At 40.9% G+C, this 26,843-nt stretch overlaps 1 protein-coding gene across 1 annotated transcript in view; it reads left to right on the top strand.

Moving 5' to 3' along the window:
* Positions 1-26,843, top strand: part of efna2a (ephrin-A2a) — a 79,752-nt gene that overhangs the window by 49,279 nt on the left and 3,630 nt on the right. Inside the window, exon 2 of the mRNA XM_044376045.1 lies at positions 22,907-23,199. Coding sequence (XP_044231980.1) covers positions 22,907-23,199 — 293 coding nt within the window. The remainder of the gene's footprint in view (positions 1-22,906; positions 23,200-26,843) is intronic.

The raw sequence follows: 26,843 nt of genomic DNA on the forward strand, positions 1-26,843 counted from the left end.
TTACAGAGATGAGGCAAACCGCATTGCAAATTGAAGTAAAGGTATTCTGAACACAATGCATAAATAAGCCATTTGCACCGAACAGCAATGCAGACACGGATTTAAATAAATGCTGTACATCCACAGGAGACACACAGAAGACATTTTCAGGCCAAATATGTGATCTCATGAGGTCTGGGCTTAAGAAAACTCAGAAATCTCAGAATCAAGATAAACAAGTGTAAGAGTAACCAATAGCAGTCATCTGACAAAGTCTCCACTCTGGCAAAAAAATAGCTGGTTGTCATTTTTGTCAGGTTGACAAATGACTGCAATTGTGGCTCTTTCACACATATAGAGTGAGGCTGGATGGACCGTTTAGATTGCTTTGACCAGTACAAATGATGAGAGCTGAGCTTACTTGATGCATTCACAGTCCCTTGTTGGATTAAGTACAGTTAATGGTTGCAGTGATGCAGCTCTACTTTAGGATTGGAATAGGTGCTGTTTAGTATTCTGCCCTACTTTGTGTCTTGCCTTTGTACTTTCTTTTATATTGTGCGCTCATGCCTTGGAAAAAAATATATGATTTAACCTTCTGTAAGTGGTTTTGTGTCTATTTGATGAATGTGTATTTGTTGTCATGAGAATGTTCTTGGTAATGTATCCTTTAAACTTGTGCTTGCAAACACCACATTAGGCAAGACGGACTCACTAAAATAATGGACATCAATATACTGTACCTTAACCCAATTCAGAGAATTGATTTATTTAAGACTAATGCTTATTAGGCTGCAATATAATGAATTGTTTCCCGTTATGTATTTATAACGTGTACACTCCTTGTTAGAGAAGCTTCAGTTTAGACTGTGCCAAGATTCTCTTTCTTTCTTCCCCCCTTCTTCCTTACTTCCTTTCTTTCTTTGTCTACCTGCACTCATGGGATAATTATTGGCCAAGATAAATGAGACCTTCGCAGTGAGACCTTTGTTTTTTGGCAAATTCAAAAACCTGAGGTAAAAGACAGCTCATTGTCTTCTCTTTTTCCCTCCCTCACTTTTTTTCTTTCTCTGTCTCCATCCCTTATTAAAGCGCTGAGCTGTGTGTAACAGAGATACTGATGGAATCAGGAAGGCTCATACCATCATGCTAAGATCAATGTAACATGACAGGGAGCTTTTTGGCCAGGTATTTATAGACTCCACCATTATGGCCTCTCGCTCTCTCTCTCACACACACACAGAGACACTTCATTATCAGGACCAAATCAAATCGCTCTCACTGTGTGTGTGTGTGTGTGTATGTGTGTGTGTGTGTCAGGGATGTAGAGGGGCCAGTCAAGGAAAGTGGAAAAGAATGTCAGTGTCTCTCACTTACTTTTCCAGCGGGTCCTTGATCACACTGAAGATGCACTAAGGTGTGTGTGTGCACGCGTGCCCATGTGGTCTCCCATTAACATCTTCCTATAATGCTGTGAATACTTCTACTTCTAAATTTTTCACCAGTGCTGCGCCATCTCTGCACAAAAAAAAAAAAAATCCTCTCTCTATTCCTCTTAAACTTGCACTTTGATTTAGCTAGAACTTGTCAGCGCTATTAAGTGTCATTTGAGAAGAAGATCGCTGGAAGAACAAGTAAGAATCCAGTCAGCTAAACTCTATTTATAAACCTCAGTGTGCTGATTGGACGATGCTTAGTTGCTCTTGTCTTCATTGGCTAAAAACACATGAAAGAGTCAGAGAGCATGCACACTTCGCTCGTGCATGCGCTCACAATCGAACATACACAAACACACGCACGCGCTCACTCCAACATGCACAGATACCACCACCAGCTTAGGCATGCATGTCTTCTAATTAACATCCAGCCCCCAAGCTGTAACGTACAGTACAGACTCTAACAATAAATTCATCCTCTTCTCTCTCTCTCTCTCTCTCTCTCTCTCTCTCACTCACACACACACACACACACACACACATACACCTCTGCTAATCCGCTATGTGTTTGCTTAGAGGCATTCCCCTTTCCTTTACTTCCCCCCTTCCTCTCTTGCTCACATTTCTTCTTCCCTTCATCACTCCCCTTCCACACACACACACACACACACACACACACACACACACACACACACACACACTTGCACACACATCCTCCTCCCCAAACTGCCTTAAAAGAAAAGACTTTTAAGACTTACGGATCTTAACACTTTTTTCGGGTTGGCTTAGGGGTGTTAGAGGTTGTGCGTGTTTGTGTGTGTGTGTGCGTGTGTGTGTGCAACACTGTAAATGTGTGTGGTAGTTTGTGTGCATGCGCCTGTGTTTGCGGCTGGGTGCTTGTGTGTATGTTCCTGTGTATATGTATGAGAGTGTGTGAATATGTGTGAGGGTGGAGGGGGGAGGGGGTGTTAAGGCTTTAGGGTTTAGAGGGATAGAGGCGAGGGAGAAGAGGAAAAGAAGGAGAAGCAGCCCGTGTGTTTGTGTGTACGTGCGCGGCGTGCATGCGAGAGGCAGCGACGGCGGAGAAACAGCAGCGCAAGCACTGCTTAATTAATCAACATCAAAAGACAGCATTAAAAATGAATGGAACCCGAAGCAACAGTTTGGCTAAAGTGAATTATTCAGGCGTGGAGCTTACCCCGCTGCCCAACATTCTATTAAGAACTAAAATCTTGATTTTTTTTTTCTCCTCGTGCCCCCATTTAGTCTCTGTTTGTAGCAGGGCTGCAAAGTTTGCTGCTTGAGGATCAATGCCTGCTTTGCCAAGGGAATTTTTAGGCAAACAACTCTCAGTCCACTTTTCAAGCTCCTCTGTTTGAGCAGAATGCCATTAGTCTCACTGCTGACCACAGTTACGGGCCCTTAGTTCCAAATTAAGGCTCTATTCCTTTTTCAATTAATTGTATTCGAGGAAGTGGTTTTCAATTAAATGAAAAAGTCACTGAACTCTGAGATGAGGAGATCTTTAACCTACAGTAAGTGAAAATCCATTCTCTTGTCCATTATTTAACTGTAATTTGAATATCTGCCCCGATCACAATGAATTAAAGCTGAGACAATACACATTTTAATCATTTATTAAGCACTATGTACTGTCCATCATGAGTCAGGATTGTTAAGGCTGGTCTAGCTGCTGTCGAGGGAAGATTGCCATCAGGCATCTATCCAACTTCTCTATTAATTTGTACAGAAGCTTTAAATTAATGCAGATCCTTCATTCATTATTTAACAGTGTTATAAAATAGAACTCAATAGACATGCTGCAACTGAGAGTCTCTATTTACTTGTTGCCAAATCAAACTTTAAGTATACTTTCAGATAGCTAAAAACAGAGCATAAATTTCACTTCCACCTCCTCTTGAGTACAAAACAACAGTTGCATTTCACTGTAGCATGAAATAAAGGGCAGCAAAAAGTTGAGACCTCTGTGAGGGCTACATCTTTGTGTAGCTAGTAAACACAGATGTCACAGGCTTCCCAGCGTGCAGCTGTTCATACAGCTATAGCCACCAAGCCACACAGGAGCCGCAAACTCCGCCGACCAGCCACAGGCGGTCTGTCTCATTCTGGACTCACTTCCTGTTTCGCTGGCCTGAAGCAGAGGGTGTTCGCGACGCCATCAAGGGGATAGCAAGCAGGAGATGGAGAAGTGGGGGTAGAAAAGGAGATTTGGGGAGATGGAAGCTGAAGGGGAGGGAAATGAGGAAAGAGTCGGGTGCTAAAGCAGCAGGACTTTGTTTGCATACATTTAGAAGTCTGGGTGCCATTCTCATCAAAACTAGAGTTGCATGAATTATGTCTCATAGAATGGGCTCACTGCCTGTAGTTGAAGCAGTATTTGTGAAGTTTGATTTTATTTTCAAGTTGAGGACACACCAAAACATCTCTGCTGTGCAGCATTTTTTACTTTTTAATGTTTTATTAACTCAATCTTCAGCGTGGAGTAGCTGCAGGAGAGAAGCTACATCAATGGATGACATTGCAACCAAAGTGAGACCGTTTGAAAGGCTCCTCACAGATTCCTCACAGCAATTTATGTTGTTACATTCATGCATTGTGCCGGTTTTATAACACAACAACACTAAAAAAAAGTACCAACTTATACATTTTTATCTTATTTTTTTACATTTTGTGGTTCTGATCTGGATCTGACTCAAAGAAATCCATACTGTACTGTAAGACACAGCACTGTAGAGTACAAACATATAGCAAACTGATGACTAAAATACAGTAAAGTATACACTCTCGCATACACACAAGTGCAATTTCTTTTGGAAATCCGTGCCCCCTTGGAACCAATCTTCTGGGACACACTTTGGGTTAAAAAAAGGAAAAGGAGACATCTGGAACAACAGTCTGGGTCTGTGTCTACGGGGTCTGTCTATGCGTGCACGTATATGCGTGTGTGTGTGTGTGTGTGTGTATTCTGCTGTGTTTTACTCAGCAGTCGACAATATGAGTTCACCTTCTCCCCAGAGTGAAAAAGTGAAAAACCATGCTGATTTACGTGTGTGTGAGTCCGTGTGTGTGTGCGTGTGTCCATGCACATACGCATCTACAGTACACGCAGGCAGTGGGAAGTGTATATGTGAGTGTGTGTGTGTGGTGAAAGGAAAGGCTGGAGGCTTTATGTGTGTGTGAGTGTGTTTCTTTCTTTTTCTCCCTTAGCGAATGCCTATTTCTAGATCGGTTTGAGGGTCAAGGTTTGGCCACCGGTGGAGAAAAGCTGTGTTCCCATTTAAAAGGGAAAAAAAGCTCTCACTCTCTCTTCACAATGAAAAGAAGACCGAACACACATCATCCTCTTAAAGCCTTAACCCTTGCTCTGCCATATAGCTCCTCGCAGCAAAGATCCTCCCGAGACAAACGCACTTTAACGCAAACGGATCCAGGATGAAATAAAGGAGATTAAAAAAAAACTTCAAATCAACATCAAATTCTAACATTTTACTGACCATGAAGTCAAATCGTTCAAATTTCAATTCAAATCCGTCTTTGTTTGCCAGAGGCAACTGAACAAATGTAATTGGAGTTACTGTGATTTCATCAAAGACTTTAACCCCTGCCTCATAGCTCATTATACAGCAAAAAGCTTCTCAGTGGTACATTATGCTTTCTACAGCACCATTAAAACAGCTTTATTGGTAGAATTTTATAATATTTCTGCTTCATTAGTGGAATACCATTAAATACTAAATTATTTCAGAAGCCCTTCAATGTGAGTAATTTTAATGAAATTCTGAAATACACAACTTAGAGAAAAATGGGAGTTTTTCCTCTATGATCAGCATGCTTTATTCAACCTCATATCTGACACTTGGATTAGGAGTTCCTTTGAGCTGTTGTGAACTGAGAGTCATGATGATGGTGACTCAGACTCTGACTCACGAGTTAACACAGCCTTTAAATCCATTAGGCTGTGGAAAAACACGGATGTAGCACCCCGTGATGTCACTTGTAGGTTTCTCCAGGTTATACTGTAAGCCTGGAGACTGATTAACTGCTCCCGGTGATCTTGGTGTCTGTTTAATACCAGATAAAACTAATTTTGCAACATGGTGGAGCCTGATTAGAGCCTAGGTGGGGTAAGCAAGTTGTTAATAGGCTTAGATACCTCTCAACCAAGCTAACACCTCAAAAATTATATTTCTCTAAGCCATAATATATTTTAAAATGGACAAATGTAGTGAAATCTGCATCTTTAGGCGCTTTGCATTGGCTTTGACTTACAGCTATCATTTTTAGTTTGTTTTGAGAATATGATGTTTAATTCTGCAGGCAACAGAACCTTTGAGCAAAGATAAATGTGTTGAATTTCACCCTCATTTCAGGTGGAATACAGGGTTGAGTTGGACAGGAAACTGTTTCTGACTGTCTGTCAGATGGAGTCTAACATTTTTCATGTTTGGCCAACCAAATATATAGCAAGTGGAAAAGAACCCCAAATTATAGCTGTTAAAATGCTAAACAAATCACAAACCAAGCAGAATTTAGATGACGGATAATGCCAACTTTCCAACACTGTTTGTGAGAGAGCATGCACAGTACCTGCACCCACCCCTCCCCCCACCACCTGGCAGATATTTTACCCAGAAATATTTGTGGGTGGCATATCAAAAAGTGCTTAAAATCCTGAAAATGAAAATCGCAAATTACTGCAACTTAAAGTACCCTAATAGTGAACAGTACTGGTTTGTATTGGTTTTTACCGAGATGTATATCCTGGTATCAGTCTAAATAGAGTACTGGATTTTATTTCAGCTACAGCTACTGAGCCCTTTCTTTTTTTTAGTTATCAGTGTGTTTTACTGATCTGTACTTATTTGTATTTGCTTTTCTTCGATTATAAAACTTAATAATAAGTTAATAATACTTAACAGTTTTATCTCAAATACTGTACGAATGGTGCCTAAAAAGTAGACTAATGGCAAACAGCAGAAAGACTACCTTAGCGACTACCTGATGAACACAGTGGAGCATTTAGCAGCTAAAGAGCTTGGTGGAGAGTTGGTGGAGACCCAAAGCAGAGCTAAAAGGAGTGAATATTGGACATACATTCATCAGATAGACACAAAAATGAAATGAAATGAATGCATATGTCGCTCTTTACATATTATCACAATGTAATAATATGTAAATGTTGCGTTTACAGTTTGTTTCCACTGCTCCCAAGTGTCATTGCAGTGTTATTGCAGGTTGACAAAAGTGGGACAACAGAAGTCTGACTGGAGATATAATACATCACTTCACTTTTTCTCACTTACATTGCATCAGCCCAGCAACCTGTCTATGACTAAAACTACAGGCACTTTGAGAAGTATTATGTGTTTCCCATCTAAACCCAAAAATAAGGACACATGTTGAATATCTTACAATACTCTTAAATATTTTAAAAATCCAAGTAAAATACTTTCATATTTTAAAGTCACTTAAAGCTGTACATGCTCCTCTGTGGGATTCAAAAAATTGAATAATCTCTGAATGCTTAATTGCAATAAACATTTATTTGCAAACATTTCCTGTTGCATACTTCCCCACCATAATGCAATGCCCTTTTGATCGCAGCCGTGTCATAAAACAGCAACGTCCTCATCAACAAGCCAGAAGCTGTTGCTGAAAGAGCACAACCATGTTTGCAGAATGTCAGGGGATTCACAACATCCAGATGTGATCCCAGCTGTGAATTTTAATGACGTATTCAGCTGAAGCCTCCATCGCGGCTGTGTGCCTGCTGCCAGCAAGAAAAGGCCGAGGGCCCATTTGATAATGTAAAAACATCAACTCAGTTAGCGATTTGCATGACTCGGTGGTGATGGATGGAACCCGAAAACAACTGTATGAAAAACATTACTGCAGGACATCTTTGCACAATTTTTCCACTCCGTTTTTTGAGTGTACGCTGTGAAAATCAGCTCTCTGCACACAACAGTAAGTTTTCAGATGGATGAAAGAGTTCTACCATCAATCAAAGTAGCTTCAGGCCAGGTTGAAATCATAACCATGATTGACTAATGTTTATGGATTTCGAGCGTGCGTGTGTATGTGTGTGTGTGTGTAGTTGGTGGGGGCTATCTGTGACTGTTTTAGGGGAAAAAAAAGGAGTGAGACTGGGGAAGAGAAACTCAGAGAGAGAAGCAGCGAGTCTCTGTGGAGTTGTTTTGGTCATGGTGCTTGAGCACTCTGATTAATGCTCATAGAGAGACACCAGATGGAGAGAGAGAGACAGAGAGAGAGAATGAGAGGGTAGAGGAGGAAATTTGGGGAGAAGAGTACCGTGGAAGAAGATGATCACAGTGAGGGAGACGGAGAGCGCAAAGGGCGGATAGAGGCAGGAGGTGGAGAGAAAAAAAGATTAGACTTAGCACATGGAGATGATGAGAGAAAGCGAGAGACAGAGAGTGAAACTGAAATTACACACCAGAAAAAGAGGATTCTTCTTGGGTTTTCGGTCATGGCATTGTCTCTTAGCTTAACAGTAATGACTCTAGTTTGTTAAAGTCCAAATGAAATCACGAATAGTCATCCTTTTATGTAGTCAAAAATCATGTAAAAGTGAATTTCTTTAAGATGTTTAATGTGCTGATGAGCTAATTAGCTATCTAGCCTGCAAGTTGATTTTAGCAGTGCCCTGGATGTTTGTTTGATCGCTCACTCAACAACACAAGGTGCTGGAAAAAATATTAGTTGGAAAGTTAATGAGGGTTGCAATTCAAAGTTAAATCTTCAGAATCTGAATCTGCATCGACTTTTTCTAGCACGCTAGCAATGTCATTGGTCATCAAAACCGTGACAATTGTACATTTCTGGTAGATTTCTTTGTATCAATGCCGTATATCTACTGTTTACCTGGCAATCATTCTGACAAAAGATAAAATGACAGACATTATAAATCCTTGTGCAATGTTTTGGTATCTAATAGCTCATGTTTCTATCACACAAACTGACCTTCCTGCACTGTATTTCTTTGTCTCACCTGTAAGCAACATGCAGCCACCAATGTAGCCTCTAGCATTTTTTTTTTTTTTTTGGTCTGAATGCTCACTTTGTCACCATCAGCCTATGATAGAATGGAGACTGCTTTCTGCAAATACAGTAAAAATGGTAATCAGCTTTATGCAAAGAAGCTATCTGTCTGCGTTGACAGCCATTCCATCCCAAGAAAGGAAGCACTGTCATGTAACCAAAAAATATAAAATATGGGTATTGTTTCTTCTTAAGAGATGGTGTGGAACATGCAATTCAGAGAGCAAATGTGTTTGCTGTATCAGAACAGAAGCATCAATTTAATTTTAAATAACAAAACAGCAAATTACAGTAGACAGTTTTTAAAAAAGACTTTGACAATTCTGTAACGGGCCTATGCAAGCTATTTGAGCATGATTCTACAGAGAGCATCTGCAGAAGGGTTCATTATCGTACAAAGATGGGGAACAAGCCCAAAGAATCTTTTTTTTTTTTTGTCAAGAGTCTACTGCAGTTGAAGATGTAACGTTTTCAGACGAGAGAATTTTAAAGGAGAGAGAAAAGAGCAGAGGGGTGTAGCGGGGTGGAATTTTGGGAGATGTGGCAGAAAAGAAGATGAGAAAAGAGGGTCTGGGCACAGGGGGATTACTTCAAGTGAGTGGGAGACAGGAATATGGAAAGACAGAGAGACAGCAGCACTTCTTTTGATTTGTAGTAAAAAATTAAGAAGTAAGATACTTTCTGATGTTTGATATGTAGCAATTTAGGAGACCAAATTATGGGTATTAGAAATGGAAAAAAATGTTGGAAATACAGATTGTTTGCTCTAAAATGTTAATTTAACAGATAGATACACATAGTTCATATCAACTCATCGCAAAAAATAGTTGTGTACCTGTAAGCCTTTTTTGATCTGCCACCTCTGCAATTAAGGTTTGGTCAGGTTTAGGCATCTAAAATCTAAAATGAACAATTATCGCGTCTCACCACTTACTTTTCACCTCGTCCTTACCTTCACCATTTGGTACAGTTATAAAGACTTTTGCTTGTTGTTGGCTCCAAAAAATCCCTGGCTCCAATTGACTCCCATTCAAAAAGCGTTCACTTCTCTCTAGAAATACTATGCTAATAATTTGTTCAACTAGTCATCATGGTCTCGATCGCTAAATTTGGGCCCTCTAATAAGTGTGCTGGTGGTCATTTTGAAAATTATTGCTCCATTAAAAAGATTTGAAGACTTAAAGCTTTTATGTCTGCCCTGTGGACGTTGACTGACAGCTGTGATTAGTCTGGACTGTTGTTGCAATATTTCAATAAGTTCAATGTTACTCAATTGCAATACCTGCCATGTTGGCACAATTTAGCTAAAGTAGTAGTAAAGGTAACGTTAGCCCAAGTGTGCACTATTGTCGGTGTTCCCAGTAAGCTAGCTAACATGAAAGGCTCGTTTGGAAGGTCCTGGCTCCAAATGGAAAATATGGCACCAACCATAAGCTGCGACTCTGGGCTTCATACCGGCTCCGATGTAAACCAATGGGTGACGTCACACCTCACTGCATCCATCTTTATATACAGTATATGGGTCATATGACACGGTGTACAACCCTGTTCATATCTAGCATGCCCTAGCTCTAACGTCACACCACTTTTGCCCTTTGCTCCTGACTGTCATAACTGACCTGGCCACTAGAGGTCTACAAAACGTAAACACAGGTCGTACCACTGTTTCCATCTTGTTGCGAGGACACTCTTGGTTCAGAATCTGTTTGATTTGTTGCAACTTGGAATTGGCACTTAGATAGAAGTGAAAGTGAGTGACAGAAAGGAGGATTGACACAAAGACAAGTGAACATAACATGAGTCAGAGAGAGAAAGAGCCAAGGAGGGAGATGAAGATGGAGAGACTTACACATAGAGCAGAGAAACAGGGAAAGAGGGGGAGGGAAGGAGAGCAGGAGATGCCAGCTATTAGTGTCAGACAGCATTGACCTTCATTCCAGCCAGAACTACGTAAAACATTCAGCACATATGGTTCCACTTAACATGGCGAGACTCGGGTTTGTGTGTGTGCCTATGCATATATGTGTGTTTCTGTTTTTGATCTACTCGTAGGAGTGTGACTATTAGTATGAGCGTGCATGCTTCCCTGTGTGTGTCTATGATTTTGTTTACATGCCGATGTTTACTTGAGTGTCGACACGTGGATGTGTGTGCGGCTGTGTGTGTGTGTGCGTGCCCGCGAACACAGTGTGTATCTTAATTGGACTCCATTCAAGTGTTTAATTACTCATTAGAGATGCTGCAAAGCAATCTATACACCAGCTTTCCCCATTCACTCCCTCTGCCCTCTGTGACTTCCAACCCACAGAGGCTCAAACGCTTTGACCCAAACTACATGGATTAGTTCACCTCGTCAATCTGGATCAACCCATCCATATTAGATGAAGATCCTTAAGCCAGAGTGTGATGCTGGACCGAGACAGACAGTTAATAAGTCAGTCAGCCAGTCAGTCAGTTTGACATTCAGCCAGTTTGTTCATGAGTAAGGTTAGTAGTAAGATAGTCAGATTGCTGGACACTCAGGCAGTCAGTTAATGCCAGTCAGTCAGTGGGCCAAGCCGGATAGTCTTCTGGCTGGCCGAATCAGTCAGTTATATTATCACATTGGCACTCTTTCATTCACTCCGTCTGTTAATCTGCCAATCAGAGAGGGAGAAAACCCTATAAACTCTTTGAAGTACCCTTATAAGTAGCGCTCACAAGTACAGATACAACACAATTCATTAAATGGTACATATCATGCTTTTTGTGATTTTCTGTTATTTTTATATTGTTATGATGTTGGATGTCTATGTTAAACACGGTCAAAGCTTCAACATGACATCAGATTGTTCGTGAACGCCGACAAACAGCTGTCTGTTACATAACCTTTGTTACTAAGGTTGTTGCTAAGGTTGTTCCATGTATTGTTCATGTTGTCCACTTGCGTATTTACCGGATTTGGGCTCAAACATGTGCAGATGTATTTGAGAAGTTTTCCACATTGAGTCAAGTACTCAAAATGAGTGGTACAAATGATACTGTTTGTTCACATAGCCTCTGGAAACTTCCAGAAGCTAACCAATCAACGATTCTAATTCAATACATTTTTTGTCAAATTCAGTGAATATCTCCTTATGGTCCGTTAGCTGTCTCTTCTGTGTGTGAGCTGAAAAAAATCCAGTGTTCATACACAGCACTGGCTCTGTAAATGGGCATGTAAACACAGTGGCTCAGAGCGAGCCACACAACACCGCTCAGGCCAATCAGCAGCAGGGGGTGTTGGTGCACAGGACAGGGGGAAGTCATCAGAGCAGCTGTCTGTGTGAGGACATGCCAGTGTCCTCTCTCCAGCACCCCTTGAATGGAGGGGGAGGGCTGGCGAACTGGAGAGAGAGAGGCCGTTGCCACTTTACATAGAAAGGGTTTTCTCACAGAACAGATACGCTTCCATTTTATTAAATATATCAATCCACAGTGAATCCAAGGCAGTCTCACGGAGACCCCCATATTTTTTTACGCTCTGAGTCTGTTCCTGTCACATTTAGTGAAGTGTAATCTGAGCAGGCAGCTGTTTAAATCACAAATATCCCGCTGTATATGTGTTTTCAACTTATTAACAATGAATAACAATGAAATAAATACAAACACTGTGGATTTCTTCCCGTGGAGCTGACTTGCAAACTATTTTGGTTAATTAAATTTCTGCTGTCAGTCAGCCTGGTGAAGGCAGTTTGTCCGGTTGCTGTCCTCTCAGCTCTCCAGGAGCTGCAGCTGACAGACGGCTGCTTCAGTGGACAGAGACGCTGAATGCAGGTCGAGTGGGGAGGCCGCAGAGAGGCGGAGAGTGTGGATAGACTGTTGTGCTCACATGAGTTGAAAATTTTTTTCCACTCATGATAATGTGTGAGAGGAACAGAAGTGACTCTACTGCTGATGCATCACTCTGTATTCTGCCGTATTTCTCTTTTGGTCGTTGCTTTGGCAATGCGCGTCCATTAGGAGGTGTGTATTTGTTTGGGTGTTTAGTTCAAATATCAACAGTCTTTCTCCAGAATGGCTGACTCTACCTTTAAAGAGACAGGAGCGAAAACAGCCTTTTTCAGACAGAGGCTGAACTGAGGGGCTGCATAAAGAGCCAGTATAAGATAAACAAGGAGGTTTTTTTAACTGTAAATCATGCAAAGATATTCCAGTAGAGCCCCAGAATAAAAACATAGATCTGGAAATGTGCATGATACGTCCGTTTAAAATTCAGCAAAACAGTAACGGGAAATGGTCAAACGTAGACTAAAAAAAATAATACAGAAAACATAAAACTATCAGAGTACAGGAATACATTGTAAAGTTTTTCCACAAAGTTTGAGGTAACAGTTAAAGCACGGTCCCCCTTTGTCTTGACCGTGAACTGTGGAACCTCTAACAGCATTGGGTTGATGTTTTGGTGCAGAATATGGGGTTAAAAGATCACAAATATAAAACAGTGCCAATCCATGGAGGACTTGGTTTTGCAACTCTGCCCTTAGAGGGTTAGGGTTCAAAATATGGGTGCTCATGTTGATTGACAGCCAAAAGGGTCTCCCAATCTGTAAGAAGAAAAAAAAAAAAAAGTCATTAAAACTGCATCATAAAATCTTGAGAATGCATGAGTATTCATGGAATAAAAAATAAATCACCCAGTTCTTCTCCCTTCTTTAAACATTGACTCTGTGGATACGTGACATTTCTGCAGGGCACTGACACAAATCCTTTTTTGTCTTCGCCCCCCCTCCCCCCTCCCTCCCTCCCTGTCTGCGATGAGAGATTCCTATTGGTGTGCTTGGACACCAGCCATCAGCTCCTTCTCACTTCGCTTGGGGCCAACCTTGTCGATACCAATACAGCCCCACTGCTGTTTACGCTGTCGACGGTGCCAAAGCCGCTACTGCATCATGGTGAATGTCCCACAGAAAAGAAGGAGACTGATATAGGCATATCATGCACTCTGTCTGTCAGCTTGTCAGACGCGCCGTATGTGCCCGAGCTCTCATCTCGTCTGTCTGACTAACTCGTCCTGCTTGTCCATCCATCAGTGGCCTTGTCACTCTATCTGTCTGGCTTTGGCTGTATCTTGTCTCTACTTTTTTGTGTGTATATTTTAGCTATCACATCACCAAGGTGGCAATGATCCTTCCAGGGGGTCTAGAGATTTCTTCCCGACAAGGTTTGTTATGTTAATTCTGTCCGTGGGTGTAGGGGTTGTATGTGTCTGCATATACAATTTGGAGCATGTTTGTGTCTGACAGTGTGTGTCTATATGTGTGTGAATTTGCCTGGGATTGGCAAAGGCGGCGCTTAATCCACAGGGGGCCCATGTTGCTCGTTTTGAAGAAATACATAATAACCTTTCAGATGTGCTGAATGTCACTGCGGTGATCTATGAGCGACATTATTCAGAGTGACAGATGTGGAAATTGTCAAAACAACACAACTTGAGTTTGGGAATGTGTGCGTGGGTTTCTGATATTTTGTCTTTCATGCTTGCTGCAGTGTATGTACAGTATCTAATACATGTGTGTGTTAGTTGCCTGTTTCTTGTAGTTATTAGCATGTTTTTTGTAGAAGTGGGAATCGAGAGCTAATTTACATAATTAAACATGCACATCTGTGTTTATGAATCTGTATGTGTGTTAATCTGTACACGTGTCTCACTGTATTATACTGTATGTGCTCATCTCTCCTGTCAGCATGTGTTATATGTGTTAATATATGTGTGTTTCAGTGTATAAGTGCCCTAGTATGCCACAGTATATTTTTATGTAGATAGACTATGTGTCTCAGCATGTGTTTGTGTAGTGGGAGGCAACATATTTACTTTGCCCCACATACCTGAGTTTCGGCAGCAATGCAGTGGGAGTCACAGGGAGAGACGACAGCATGAGAAAGGAACACATCTCATGCTGAGAGCGAAGCAGCTAAAGAGTCTTAGCAAGCGGATGATGGGTGTGTATGTGTGTGTGTGTGTGTATGTGTGTGTATGTGTAAAGGAGTCATTTTAAAACATCCAAAAAGAAAGCAGAAGGAGGCATGCTGAGGGGAATAAAAGTTAAGACAGAAGAGACGGTGAGGAAGAGAAAACAGCAGGCAACGAGAGTCATAAAGACTGAAAAGAGGAGACGGCAACAATGTCAAAAGATGCTGATGTGTTACCGGAGGGAAAGTGATGGAAGAAGGAAAAAGAAGGGAGGGAGAGTGAGTAAATGAAGCTGAAGTGAGTGGGAGATGAAGATTGAGGGAAAGGGAGAATATGAGAAGAAAAGAGAGAGAGCAAAAGACAGGAGTAGATGAAGATGGAGGGATAGAAATGGAGAGTAAATGTGGAGTTAATTGGAGAGACATTGAGAGTGACTGAAGCTGGAGCGCAGCAGGCTGAGACAGCGACGTAACTGGGCTACTTACAGACACACACATCGTGAAACAGCCTGCCAAAAAGGCAAATGAGGTGAAATTGTACACTTTTCAAATGCTGAGTATGAAATTTTGCATTTAAAAGACTCCACATTTTAATTTGGCGAGCAGTGCCCAGAATTGGCCGTGGTTAGGCAATGATAATGGTGCAATCTCTTTGTGGTGTTGTTATGTGGTGGAGAGCAAACCGGATATTCATTACTGTCAACAAGAGAATGATGATAAAGTCAGCGTTGGCAGAAAATATCACCCGCTGTGCCTGCAGATAAAACATGCCAACAAAAGTTGAATTTTCCCAACTTTTGCCTTCATCTGGAGAAGTGAGAATAAATCAGATGTTTAAAAATTGAAAATCAATCCACACCTGATCCGTCAACCTGTTCTCTTTGAATCCTTTTTTTCCAACAAGACAGACTAGAGTGATGTGGTGAATAAGCAACTTGTTTTCTTTTTTTTTTTGGACTGTCAAAGAGAATTATAACTTTGATTTCACTGGGCTATTCCAACGCTTCTCTTCCTTTTCATTTACTGTAGAAAATTAGTTAAAGCTGCCCTGTGGAGTTTTCTTATAAACAAACAAAAGCTATGTTTACATTCAGAGTGTCTCACCAAAATTCTTGAGGTCCAATAAACATATTTAGTGCATTTCCTTCCTCATAACACTTTTGCATAGCCGTTTGTTTAAACATTTTAAATTGTGATTTATTTATATACATGTCTACTAACAAGCAGTCTTCTTCTTCACTGCCTTTGTTGATGCATCGCTGCGTTTCAAGGTACCTTACCTCTGCCAACTGTTGATCAGCAGTGTAGTGTCAAAACAATGGCAGGATTTCAATTGAGCTACAAACAAAACACTTGTAAAAAAACATTGCTCCATCACGCTTTAGTGGCCAAAAATTCCACAGAGTATCTTGTACGAATTTATACAAATTATATCCTCATTTGATATTTTTTGGATGAACCAATGAGTAGCAATTCTTGATGGTATTTTATCAATTGTGTGTATAAATGCTTTGGTGGGTGGAAGGATCTTTTTAAGGTAAGAGTCAGGCAAACATCCATGTGAACAACAAGCAGGCATAAATTGACAGCTGAACCTACAATTAGTAAATCATTTAAAATAACATAAATTGTCCCAAAACTGGTTTCTATACATATATATTTAAAAAAACTGTATGGGCTTCAGTCCATTCTTTACTGTAAGAAACATTGGCGTTATTCATTTTTTTGTCTGTATACAGTGTACAACCTTTTTGTTTTCATGGATGTTTGCCTGACGAGGTCCTTGTAAGTCAAAACATTGCACCATTAAATATTTTGAGAGCTTGCATATTTTACCGTGTGGACAACCTCTCATTTTCCTTTGAACCTCTTTTTAACCCAAATCTCAACGGTGAATGCAAAGCAGTTTTGTTGACTGACATCCCGCACCACGAGCAGTGTTTTTTCAGGCCACAGCGTGAATGCCACATTAGTGAGAGTGACAGAGGGAGATCAAGTGAAGCTGTAGAAAAAGAAAAAGCCATGGATGAAGAGAGGGGTGACATTAGTGAGAACGAGAGAAAGAGAGAGAATGGGAGAGAGAGAGCGAAGCATCCTTTGATGTTTGTTGGTTGATCCGGCCTGCTGTTTAGGACGCAGGCAGGTATGGTAAACATCTGAGGCTTCTTCAACCAGGAAGCTTTGATCACAGCTATGCTGAGAGATGATGTTGATGACTCAGTGGTGCCAGCATACTAAGGAGTGGCCACTACACAAATACACACACACACACACACACTTATTACTGTACGCAGAGATTCTTGCATCACAAGACACAAAGACATGCTTTCATTCTTCTCCTTTCTCACTTAATCTTTCACTTAAACTTTTAAACCCTTCAGTTTCTTTTTTTTCTTTTTATTCTGACTTGTGTGCACAGTACCATAAAACCCTTTTACGCAGACTCTTTTCCACTGATTGTGGTCCAAGCCTCAGAATGAGCCTTTTACATCCAGATGAGAGGCAACAGCCAAAAGCAGAGTCCTTCATCTGCGTCTGGCTAACCTCACCAGACAATTCCATTGCACTGAAAGACTGAGGAGAATCTGTGAGACATCAGGGGATTAGGAGCGAAGCAAACCATCATATCTTATTGCGCAGGTTTACACACAGTCAGTATTAAAAAGAAATGGCTTGAAGAGGCGGAACAAAAAGCTGAAAAGACCATGTACTAAACAACTTGAACTTTAACAACAGTCTACACATTTTAAGATTCTTTTTCATAAGTTTTGAAAACAAACAAAATTTGATTAAGTTTTGAAGATCTACTGTCTCTTTCTAGGCATCCCTTGAGCTAATTATCAAGTTTTCCTCCTTTTGGTAGTTCTACGTGTGGAAATTATATTGATTGTCAATATCCCAGAAATACAAAAAGCTATCTTTCTCTGGAAATGAAAGATAATCAAGTTTTATCACCCGGAAAATAAGAAGTACATTCACTATTTCTTTTCCCGGTGATAAGAGTTTACACAGAATGAGTAAAAGGATTAGTGGAACTTTTGTAATTTTGCACTGCAGTCTCTGTATATGTTGCTTTCAGCTTGTACATTCTCAGCGTCCAATTCAAACGCACTGGAGGGGAAATTGTCGTGTTGTCTGCAGGTTTGCAACAGTGTTTTTTGTTACTATCGCTTGGCGTCACCAGAGTCAGAAATTATACACATAGAGTAGGGGCTTTATGTAACATAAATAAAGACAGTATAAGTCATAATCATACAAATCTAGGTCACAACTAAAAAACCTCATTGGTGGAGGATAAATGCGATTGAAAGCTCTGGAAAAAACTAGCAAGTGGACCTTGCGTTAAGATTTTTTGGGGGAGGGGTCACAAATTAATCCCACGCTAAACATCATACATATTTTTGACTGCTAAATTAATGGCTCAAGAGATCTCAGTCACTCAGTCATGACATTAGCCAAGTGGACCTTCATACTGTAGATATATCACGGCGATAAACTGTCATTACTGTTAAATGGTCTTATGCTGAATAATTTTTGGACTTAAAGTAAAGAGTTTGGAAGCTTAGTAAAAATAAAGTTATTACTCTGTCATATGTTATAACTCTGTAACAGCACTATTAATTGTTGAAGCTGCTATAATCAATATTTTTATATTTACAGCGGCTCAAATAACTATGACCATGACTAATGACTGTATGTGAAAGGGTTTACTTATACCGACCAGCTGCAGGTCCCCCTGAGCTCTAAATCGTTTCAGCATCTTTTCGCTCATTGTTTTGCGTTTCTGGCCCGTAACTTTACAGTTTTGGTTCACTATCACTGCTCGCATCAGCCTCGATTCCAGATGCAGGCAACTATTTAAAAAAAAAAAACACTGCCTGTCCAGCATTAAATGTCAGATAGACAAAGTTAAGAATTGGTTGCTGAACATAGTGAAGCATTTAGCGGCTAAAGAGCTAAATATTTTCCGCAAGACTTAAGAGCAAGGTAATTATCCAAATTTTGCAGCCAACGTAGGTTCTCCTACATGCTTGAAAGGGAAGGTTGAAGGGGAGGGGTATTCAGTTGGTTGCAATCTGCAACCTCACTGCTGGGTGCCACTAAATCCTACACGCTGGTACTTTAGTCAGTAATTACTGTAGTGATTATACCTAGCTAAACAGCAGCATTCTGCTGCCCTCTCTGGTTGAAAGTTTTAGGTCTGAGTTGGGTGTGGTCAAAAGTCTCCTCTGTACTGTGACATTATGGTATACTGGTGAACCCCAGAGTACACCTCTACATCACACAGGCAAGGTGAGAAGTTCAAGCTGTTAAGAAAAAAGGTTTTTAGGGGGTGTTGAGTTACTCTTTAATGACAAAACCATAATCATAAATATTCATAAATATGTCTGATACATGTCAGTTTCTTTCCTGTATGACTGTATTATGACAGCGTCATGCAAATCCTTCATATAAAGTGTTACACAATATTATAATGACTGTAACAGGTTTAATGGGACCTAAGTAATATGCAAACTGTGAGGTATCAACGCATACGCGAGCACATTAACAAAAAGGCAAAGCAACAAGACACACACACACACACATAAATTCCTGGAGAAAGTGTGAGTGCCTTCCCATGTATTTTTGTCCAGTGCAGTGTGTGTGTTTAATTCCAAATGACACACAGTCAGAGGGGAAGGGGACACGAACACACACATACTCATCCACACATTACTGCACACCAACACGTACTGTTTAGCAGCTTTGAGTGCAATGGCATACACCTGCACGCACACACACACACACACACACACACACCTGCTGCACACACAGTTTCCTCTCGCCTGGACATATTAGGAATGCAGACAGTGTCACAGGAGCAGGGCAGGGCGCTGAGTAGCTTAATACAACCTAATGTATCCTGGCACATTAGCCCTTTCTTGGATTGAGCATCTTCACTCATCGAGAGCCACTTTACCAAGCTACCAGTTAACCAACCACACACACACACACACACTGTATCCAGGCATGCAACCAGATACACAAATGCAAACACACTTCATTGTATGCCCAAAGTACTAAACATTCAGATGGTATTCATCCATAAATGTATCAGTGCCCAATCAATAGGCAAAGCACATTTGTCTCAGATGAAAAACCAGTCGTACAAATTGAAATGAAAGACAGAAAAACTCCTCCTCCATCTGCTCCTCCTCCAGCTGGCCTCCTCCTCTTCTTCTGCTCTCCGTCGTCTTTTCTTCTTCTCTCTTCTTTCTGTCTTTTTTTTTTTACTCTAATTTCATGCAATCTCATTATCCCCCTCTCAGTCTCCCTCTGTCCTCTTCCTTTTGTCCGCATTCCCCACGTTTCTCCATTCCTCCACTACCTTTTCTCTCTTTGTCTCACTACCTCTGTTCATCCCTTTCCCTCCTTTTATTCTCATTCTGTGCATCTCTCCCTCGGTTTCTCTCTCTGCCTTTCCCCCTTTAGTTGTTAATCAGAGTTGATTGGGAGCAGAGAGAGCCAAGAGGAGCTCCCCAGTGGATCAATGCCTCTAAATGATCTGTTCAAGGATCCCTTTAGAACCTGCAAAACTCGCTCTGATAGGGCACCGAAGCATGAAGGCACTCATTTCACATCTAACTCACTTCCTGATTTGCCCTCTGGGAGAGAGATAGGACTGCCGTTATAGGGATAATTCGTCCCAAAGCTAAATATCCCACTAACCGAAAGTGCTTAGACCAAAATGTCTTCATTCCAGGCAATCAATTACTGCCAAGGTGAGGGGGAAAATAATGAATTTGTTTAAAATGCTCAATCTGCGTGTGAGTCATCTGAGACGCCGAGATTGCTCGACAACTGGTTTTGTTTATGCTTATTTGATCGAAGACATTTTCCCGTGTCTCAAATTTACTGAGCTTCGAGATACAATATTTGATAATGTGCAGCAGCTGATTTGTATATATGTATGTGGTGTGGTACATCTGAAATGAAATTGATCGTAGCTATGGTGATTGGTGATATTAATGACGAGCACCAGAAAAAGAACACAGGCATAAGCACATGCCCACAAAGAGATTTGATATTACTCCACGATATCACATCAATTTTAAAAAGCCTTTGAAATGTCAGATGGTTTACTAGAGACTGTCTCAAAGTGAACTTGAGTTTTGAATTACTGTGAGCTGATAAAGATGCCAAAAACAAAGTCATACCCTTGGGACATATTATTTATGGAATGCTAATTAATAAAATATCTAGAATATCAAATATTTAAAAAATACTGGTGTATTATATTCTCTCACAGAAGGGTGCTGATGTGAGAGCAAAATTGTACATGAAACAAAGTTGTTACGTATTCTGAGTTCAATGGTTAAATAAATACTACAGTTTTGAGTATGGATTCATCATCAAATGTGAAATATTGATTGATTCATATTAAGGCTTCAACGTTTAGTCGATTAATTGACAACTATCGAATTAATCTTTGATAATTTATCATTCTTTAAGAAAAAAATGTCCAAATTCTCTGGTTGCAGCTTCTCAAATGTGAATATTTTCTGGTTTCTATGATAGTAAACTGAATATCTTTGAGTTGTGGACTGTTGGCTGGGACAAAAGATGACATTTGAGGACGTCATCTTGGGTTTTGGGAAACAGTGATCAGCATTTTTTTTTACCAATTTATGAAATTTTATAGACCAAACAACAAATCCATTCATTGAGAAAATAATCAACAGATTAATTGATAATGAAACTAATCGTTAGTTGCAGCCCTAATCAGTATCAGCCTTAAGAAGCTTTGCTAATAGCTACTATAAATTTAAAATAAAAGTCTCATGTTGGGGCTGTAAACATTGGATCATTTAGCATAGTAAACTAAGACTATTTTAAAGGATAGGTCTGGTGATACTCTAATGTATACTATATTTTTCCTACTACTAAGTATTGTCTGTGAAACCAAAGGCTGCTTTTCTGTGCCATAAACCTCCATCGTTTTCCAAAAAACAAAAATATGTATAATTTGAGTTGATCTGACACACACCATTCCACCACCATAAACGTCCCCCCCCCCCCCCCCCCCCCCCCCCCACAAAGTTTGCTAAAAACCTAGGAGGTTATTCTGCTTCCTTCAAAATGTATTTAGCCTTTCTCCTTCAGCAGGAACAAATATGTTTTGGGGCTGAGTGGAACAGACAAGCAAGGGAAGTGGGAAATCATTGAGAGACTGACTAACGCATTATTGGTTTTGGTCTTTTCACGGGATTTGTTGACAATAAAAAATATATAGAACATTGCCAGCCTTATCCTCTAAGAGAGACGGATTCACTCCAGTGACTTCAAGATTGTACACAAAAGTTCAATTCACATACTGTATAAGTAACACCGGCATCAAAACCTAAACATAAATAGAGCCTGTTTTATGAAGGAAAAGATGCAGCCATATGTTTTTAATGTTTTTTTAACCGATTTGCAGAGGCTGTTGGAAAGGGATGAGACACCTACTGAATTCAAGCACCATCTCATATATTTCCATGTGTTACCTGCAGTTCACAAGCTGTTTGGCTCGATGCCAGACGGAGGAATCACAGCAAGGAAAATTGCCACAGTATATACACCCTACAACGTGTAATATTTCTTCTTCAGTAACCTCTGACCCACTTCTATTCATCATGCCAACCTCAGTGATCCGCATGTCTATAGAACTAAGTGGACATTCACCACAGCCGCCTCGATATACTGCTTCAGGGGGTGCGATAATAATGTGTGCTCTACCATCACATGACCCACTTCTCTTGAGCATCATACGAGTACGCTCATCTAAGCACTCTGACTGGAAAGAAAAGCCTATATTCCAAACATGCTAATAATCCCCATGAAGCATAACTCGCTGAGCTTTATTAAAATGGAATTGGTTACTATGCAAACTTCTGCCGTAACCAGAGAAATAATTATTGATTTTATGTATTTATCTATTTTGGCCTTCTTTTGTTTATTAAATCAGTAAAGAACACCCTCCAGGATGTTTTTGTTGCAAACTGCCATCATTCACAAGGTTTAAAAACCCTCTATCAGAAAGCATTTGTGAACGTGTCCTTGAGCAAACTTGAGAGTTGCTGTTTTGTTGCTGACTGTGACCTCTGATCTCCCTTTTGGGATGTGCAAACACAAGAAACTTGCTAACAGGAATCATATAATTTCATAATTATGGTGCGCAGCATGACTACTCTAAGTGGACTCTCATTGCAGTGTCCTTTATGGTGTGCGGTCATACAGAAATTCAATACAAGCAGTAAATATTCATAGTTTTGGAGAGGATGTATAGTTTTTTTTTCTCTAAATATATGGTTCACACTATCTCATTTTACCTCAGTAAACTACTTCCACAGCCTTATCACCCCTGCCCATTGATTCCAATCATATTCTCAAGCCAGTTTGTGATTATTTTTATTCATGAAGAAATTTAAATGTGTTGTTTCCTCTGTGTCTTGCAGGTTCTGGCACGGAGAGTACAGGGTGGCAGTGAACATCAATGACTATCTGGACATCTACTGTCCTTACTATGAGGGTCCTCCGTCCCACGGGCGCATGGAGCGCTACATCCTCTTCATGGTCAACCACGAGGGCTACACTTCCTGCCAGCACAGGATGCGTGGCTTCAAGCGCTGGGAGTGCAACCGTCCCAGCGGTCCTGACGGACCCCTGCGCTTCTCAGAGAAGTTCCAGCTCTTCACTCCCTTCTCCCTGGGCTTTGAGTTCAGGCCTGGACACGAGTACTATTACATCTGTAGGTTATCAGTGAGCTAGTGTGTGTTGCTGTGTGTGTGTGGTGGCAAATTTGGTGTGCAGGTAAAGGGTGTTTGTCTGTTTGTTGTGTGTGTATGTCTGTGTTTGCGTGGTGCCACGCTTCTGCTCAATAAGCATATATAAATGATATGTAAATATGCAATCAACAGAAGTTGATTGAGAGAGTTCTCAAACACAGCCACCATCGTGCACCCACAGGCGTGCATAAATACACCTTTCATCTCGCAATCACTCCCCCTACTCTCTCTCTCTCTCTTTATTTCTTGATGTATCTCTCTGCTTCACTCTAGATCATAAATGATGTGCTCAGCAAAGTGGTAAAAATGTCACCAGGCGTAGTTTTTAATCATTTTTATATTAGCTGTATTGATGTTTCTACTCACTTCAACAAGTCATGTATTAGTATCACAGATGGGCTGTGCCCCCTGAGACTGTTTTTCTGAACAGTTAAAAAGCTATCATTCCCCCACCAGGCATGGGACAAATAGTAGCTTCAAATTACTCTTAAACATTGTTTTCAGCTGCTCGCTGTGCCAGATGGGTGGGATAGATTTACTGCATCCGGGCAGTTTAGTGCAAGATCAGTTGGTAATCACAGAAAAGCACATTAAATTGACTTTCAAAAGCTTTCCTGTCAATGTCCAAACTTTCTGGCACAACACAGAAAAGCACTTCTTTTTCTGTGTGAGGGCTACAGGAGACTGCAGTCTTATGACTAGATTGCCTGTTTGAATCCGCATACCAGGCAGGAAAATATGCAGAAAGCAAAGGAGTTAACAGCTGTAACTGTAATAAACTGAATGGGAACCATGTGTACTTACTTATACTTATACTTGTACTTATACATTTGACATTTTTAAAATACATATTTGTCAATAGTTTTGGGGAAGATATTTTAAAAAACAAATCCTTTTTCTAACAACTTATCTGTAAATACTAAAGTTATATTGAGATTAATATAATAAATACTCAAATAATAAAGTAATCTCATCAGTTATTTCTTACTTTACTTTTATGGTATCTTGTTAAGACTTTGTCTAAGATGATAATTCTACTACTGTTCAGCCTGACACGAGTCTCTTCACTTCTCCCTGTGTTGCCGCACCATAATTGGCTAAATAGTGACCTTAGCCTTTGTAGCAGGAGTTGGTGCATTCTCACCATGACCCCTGATGGGATGATGGTGTCAGGTTGGCATGCAAGTGGGATAGATTTCTTTGGCAAGTTTTTTTTGCCCGTGGATAGTGATTCTGATCCTACAGGGATATTCTCTCTGTTCAGACAGCGGAAAGAGCAATCAGCGAAGGCAAAAAACATTCCTTGACAGATATTGACACAAGTTTGAATTCAATTTGTCATAGCGTTGCTTTGTCGGGATATTATTTGTAACACAGTAACACAATTTTGTCATCTAATGTAATCACTGTAAACCAAAATGTGATGCATTGTACTACTGCATTACAGGCAAAAGTAATGAGTTTAAAGTGACACAATTTGACAATTGATAAAGTAGCTCTCAGATATGTGTTTGCAAATATTTCTTTGCCCCAGTCTGTTGTCTGCGCTTTCACAAAGACACAGCAGGTGAGAGTCAGAAAGCTAAAGAGGCGAAGATAACTGCCACCCGATGTCCGACTGCACTTTTCCCAGTCGGCTAACGCACACACACAAACACACACTCTTTTGTTTTCAGTCTCATGTAAGGATGGACAGGGCCCCTCCAGAGTTGTATAGTTGCTGACTATAGTATTGTGTTTCTGGGACCCCTGAGGGTAGTGTGTGTTCCACAGGATTGGTGAGTGTGTGTGTATGTGTTTTGTGTGTGTGTGTGTGGGGGGGGGGGGGGGGGGGGGGGGGGGGGGGGGGGGTTGAGCTAGTTGTGGGGTCAGTTGTCAAGCGATTGTGAGTCCGTGAAAGGCCATGTCCATCATCTTGACTGACAAGCACACACACATTTTTGTCTCTCACATCTACAGAAGAACACACACACACACACACAGTCACACACATATGCACTTTAACCATCCAGCTCTTCTTCTGTGTGTGTGTGTGTGTGTGTGTGTGTGTGTGTGTGTGTGTGTGTGTGTGTGTGTGTGTGTGTGTGTATTTGTGTGTACGCGTCTCCTCTCCAGTTATACTCCTCGGAGTAAAACACATCGATCTTTGATGGTGATTTGTGGCCAGACCTGTGTGAGTGTGCGTCCGTGTGTGTGCACGTTTGTGTGTGTATTTGTCATGTGGTTGACATGTTGACAGGTCCGCTCCACCCCTTACTTCCCCCAGCTGCCATCTGATGAGGTTGACTGATTTTCAATGGGTTTTCAGGAGACGCTGGATTGTGGATGTGCTGGGAAACAGAGGCACTGGGAGAGCCGATAATACTTTTAAAAAATGACAAAAGTGAAAATTGTTGGAGGGCACAGAGAAAGGGGAAAGGGGATAAAAGATAGGGGGGTATATATCTATCTACTTCTAGCCCTTTTGCCCCTAGTGTTGCCATTGTTCAGTGAAACAGTAGGGAAGTCAAAACAAAGACACACAACAGGAGCGAAAGCTCGATACCAGGCCGGCAGGGATTCATAGGAGACCACTATACACTTTCTCTGGACACTGTAAGGGGTGTAGGTGGATGATTTAAAGAAATTTGTGGCGAAGGAAGTGGGCTACAGGGAAGGGAGAAAAGGGTAGAAAAGGTGAAGGGCAGACAGAAGGATGGAGAGAAGAGTTGTGGGCAGAAAGAGAGAGGAGGGGAGGGCAGCGGAAGGGTCAGATTTATTTCCTGTGCGCTGTGGATCTTGATGATGGTCCTCTCTGGGGTCACTGTGGGCTCTGGCTATACGGACTTCCTCAAGGGAGAAGGCCAATAGGTCTCCACACACACTTCTGCAAGCACCACTGTGTGTGCACATTCTTTTGCACATCCGTGTGTGCGTGCGTGTGTGTGTGTGTGTGTGTGTGTATGTGTCTATATGCGTGAGCAGTCAGAGTTGGTCACCATCTCCTTTAGGGTCTCCAGCTCTATTTCACATCAGAGTGAAGTGGGACTAAAAACCCAGATTCAATTTCATTTACTCTACTTTGAAGTTTGAATCACAGTAACTTTTTAACATTTTTTCTCAGTTTTGGGCATTCAGCCAGGGCAGCGCGGTAGCTCAGTAGTTAGCACTGTCACCTCACGGCAAGAAGGACCTGGGTCTGTGAGGAATTTGCATGGATTTCCGTCCCCGTTCCAAAGACATTCAAGTCAGGTCGATTTGAGAGTTGGTATTTCCCTTAGGTATGAATGTGACTGTCGCTGAATCCCAGTGCGCGGGCTGATCCCTCACAGACTTGTTTGCATTGCCTCAAGTCCTCAGTATGTTTGCGGGAGCTCACAAACTTGGAAGCATGAGTTTAAGAGAACTTAAAAGGACATTATATAAAACAAAACTCTCCAAGTGCTTGAGGCAATAAATGTCATCAAGAAAGTAATAGGCTAATAATTACATTAATGTCAAATGAAAATAAATTATTAAGTGGTAACTTATACAGAAAATACACTTCTCATTTTATAATTCCTACCCTTGTTATTTTCTGGAAAGTCATCCTCCAGTGAAGTTATTTTCAGTGTATCTGTTTTATTAC

The sequence above is a fragment of the Thunnus albacares genome, chromosome 15 (genome assembly GCF_914725855.1).
Source record: "Thunnus albacares chromosome 15, fThuAlb1.1, whole genome shotgun sequence".
Lineage (NCBI taxonomy): Eukaryota > Metazoa > Chordata > Actinopteri > Scombriformes > Scombridae > Thunnus > Thunnus albacares.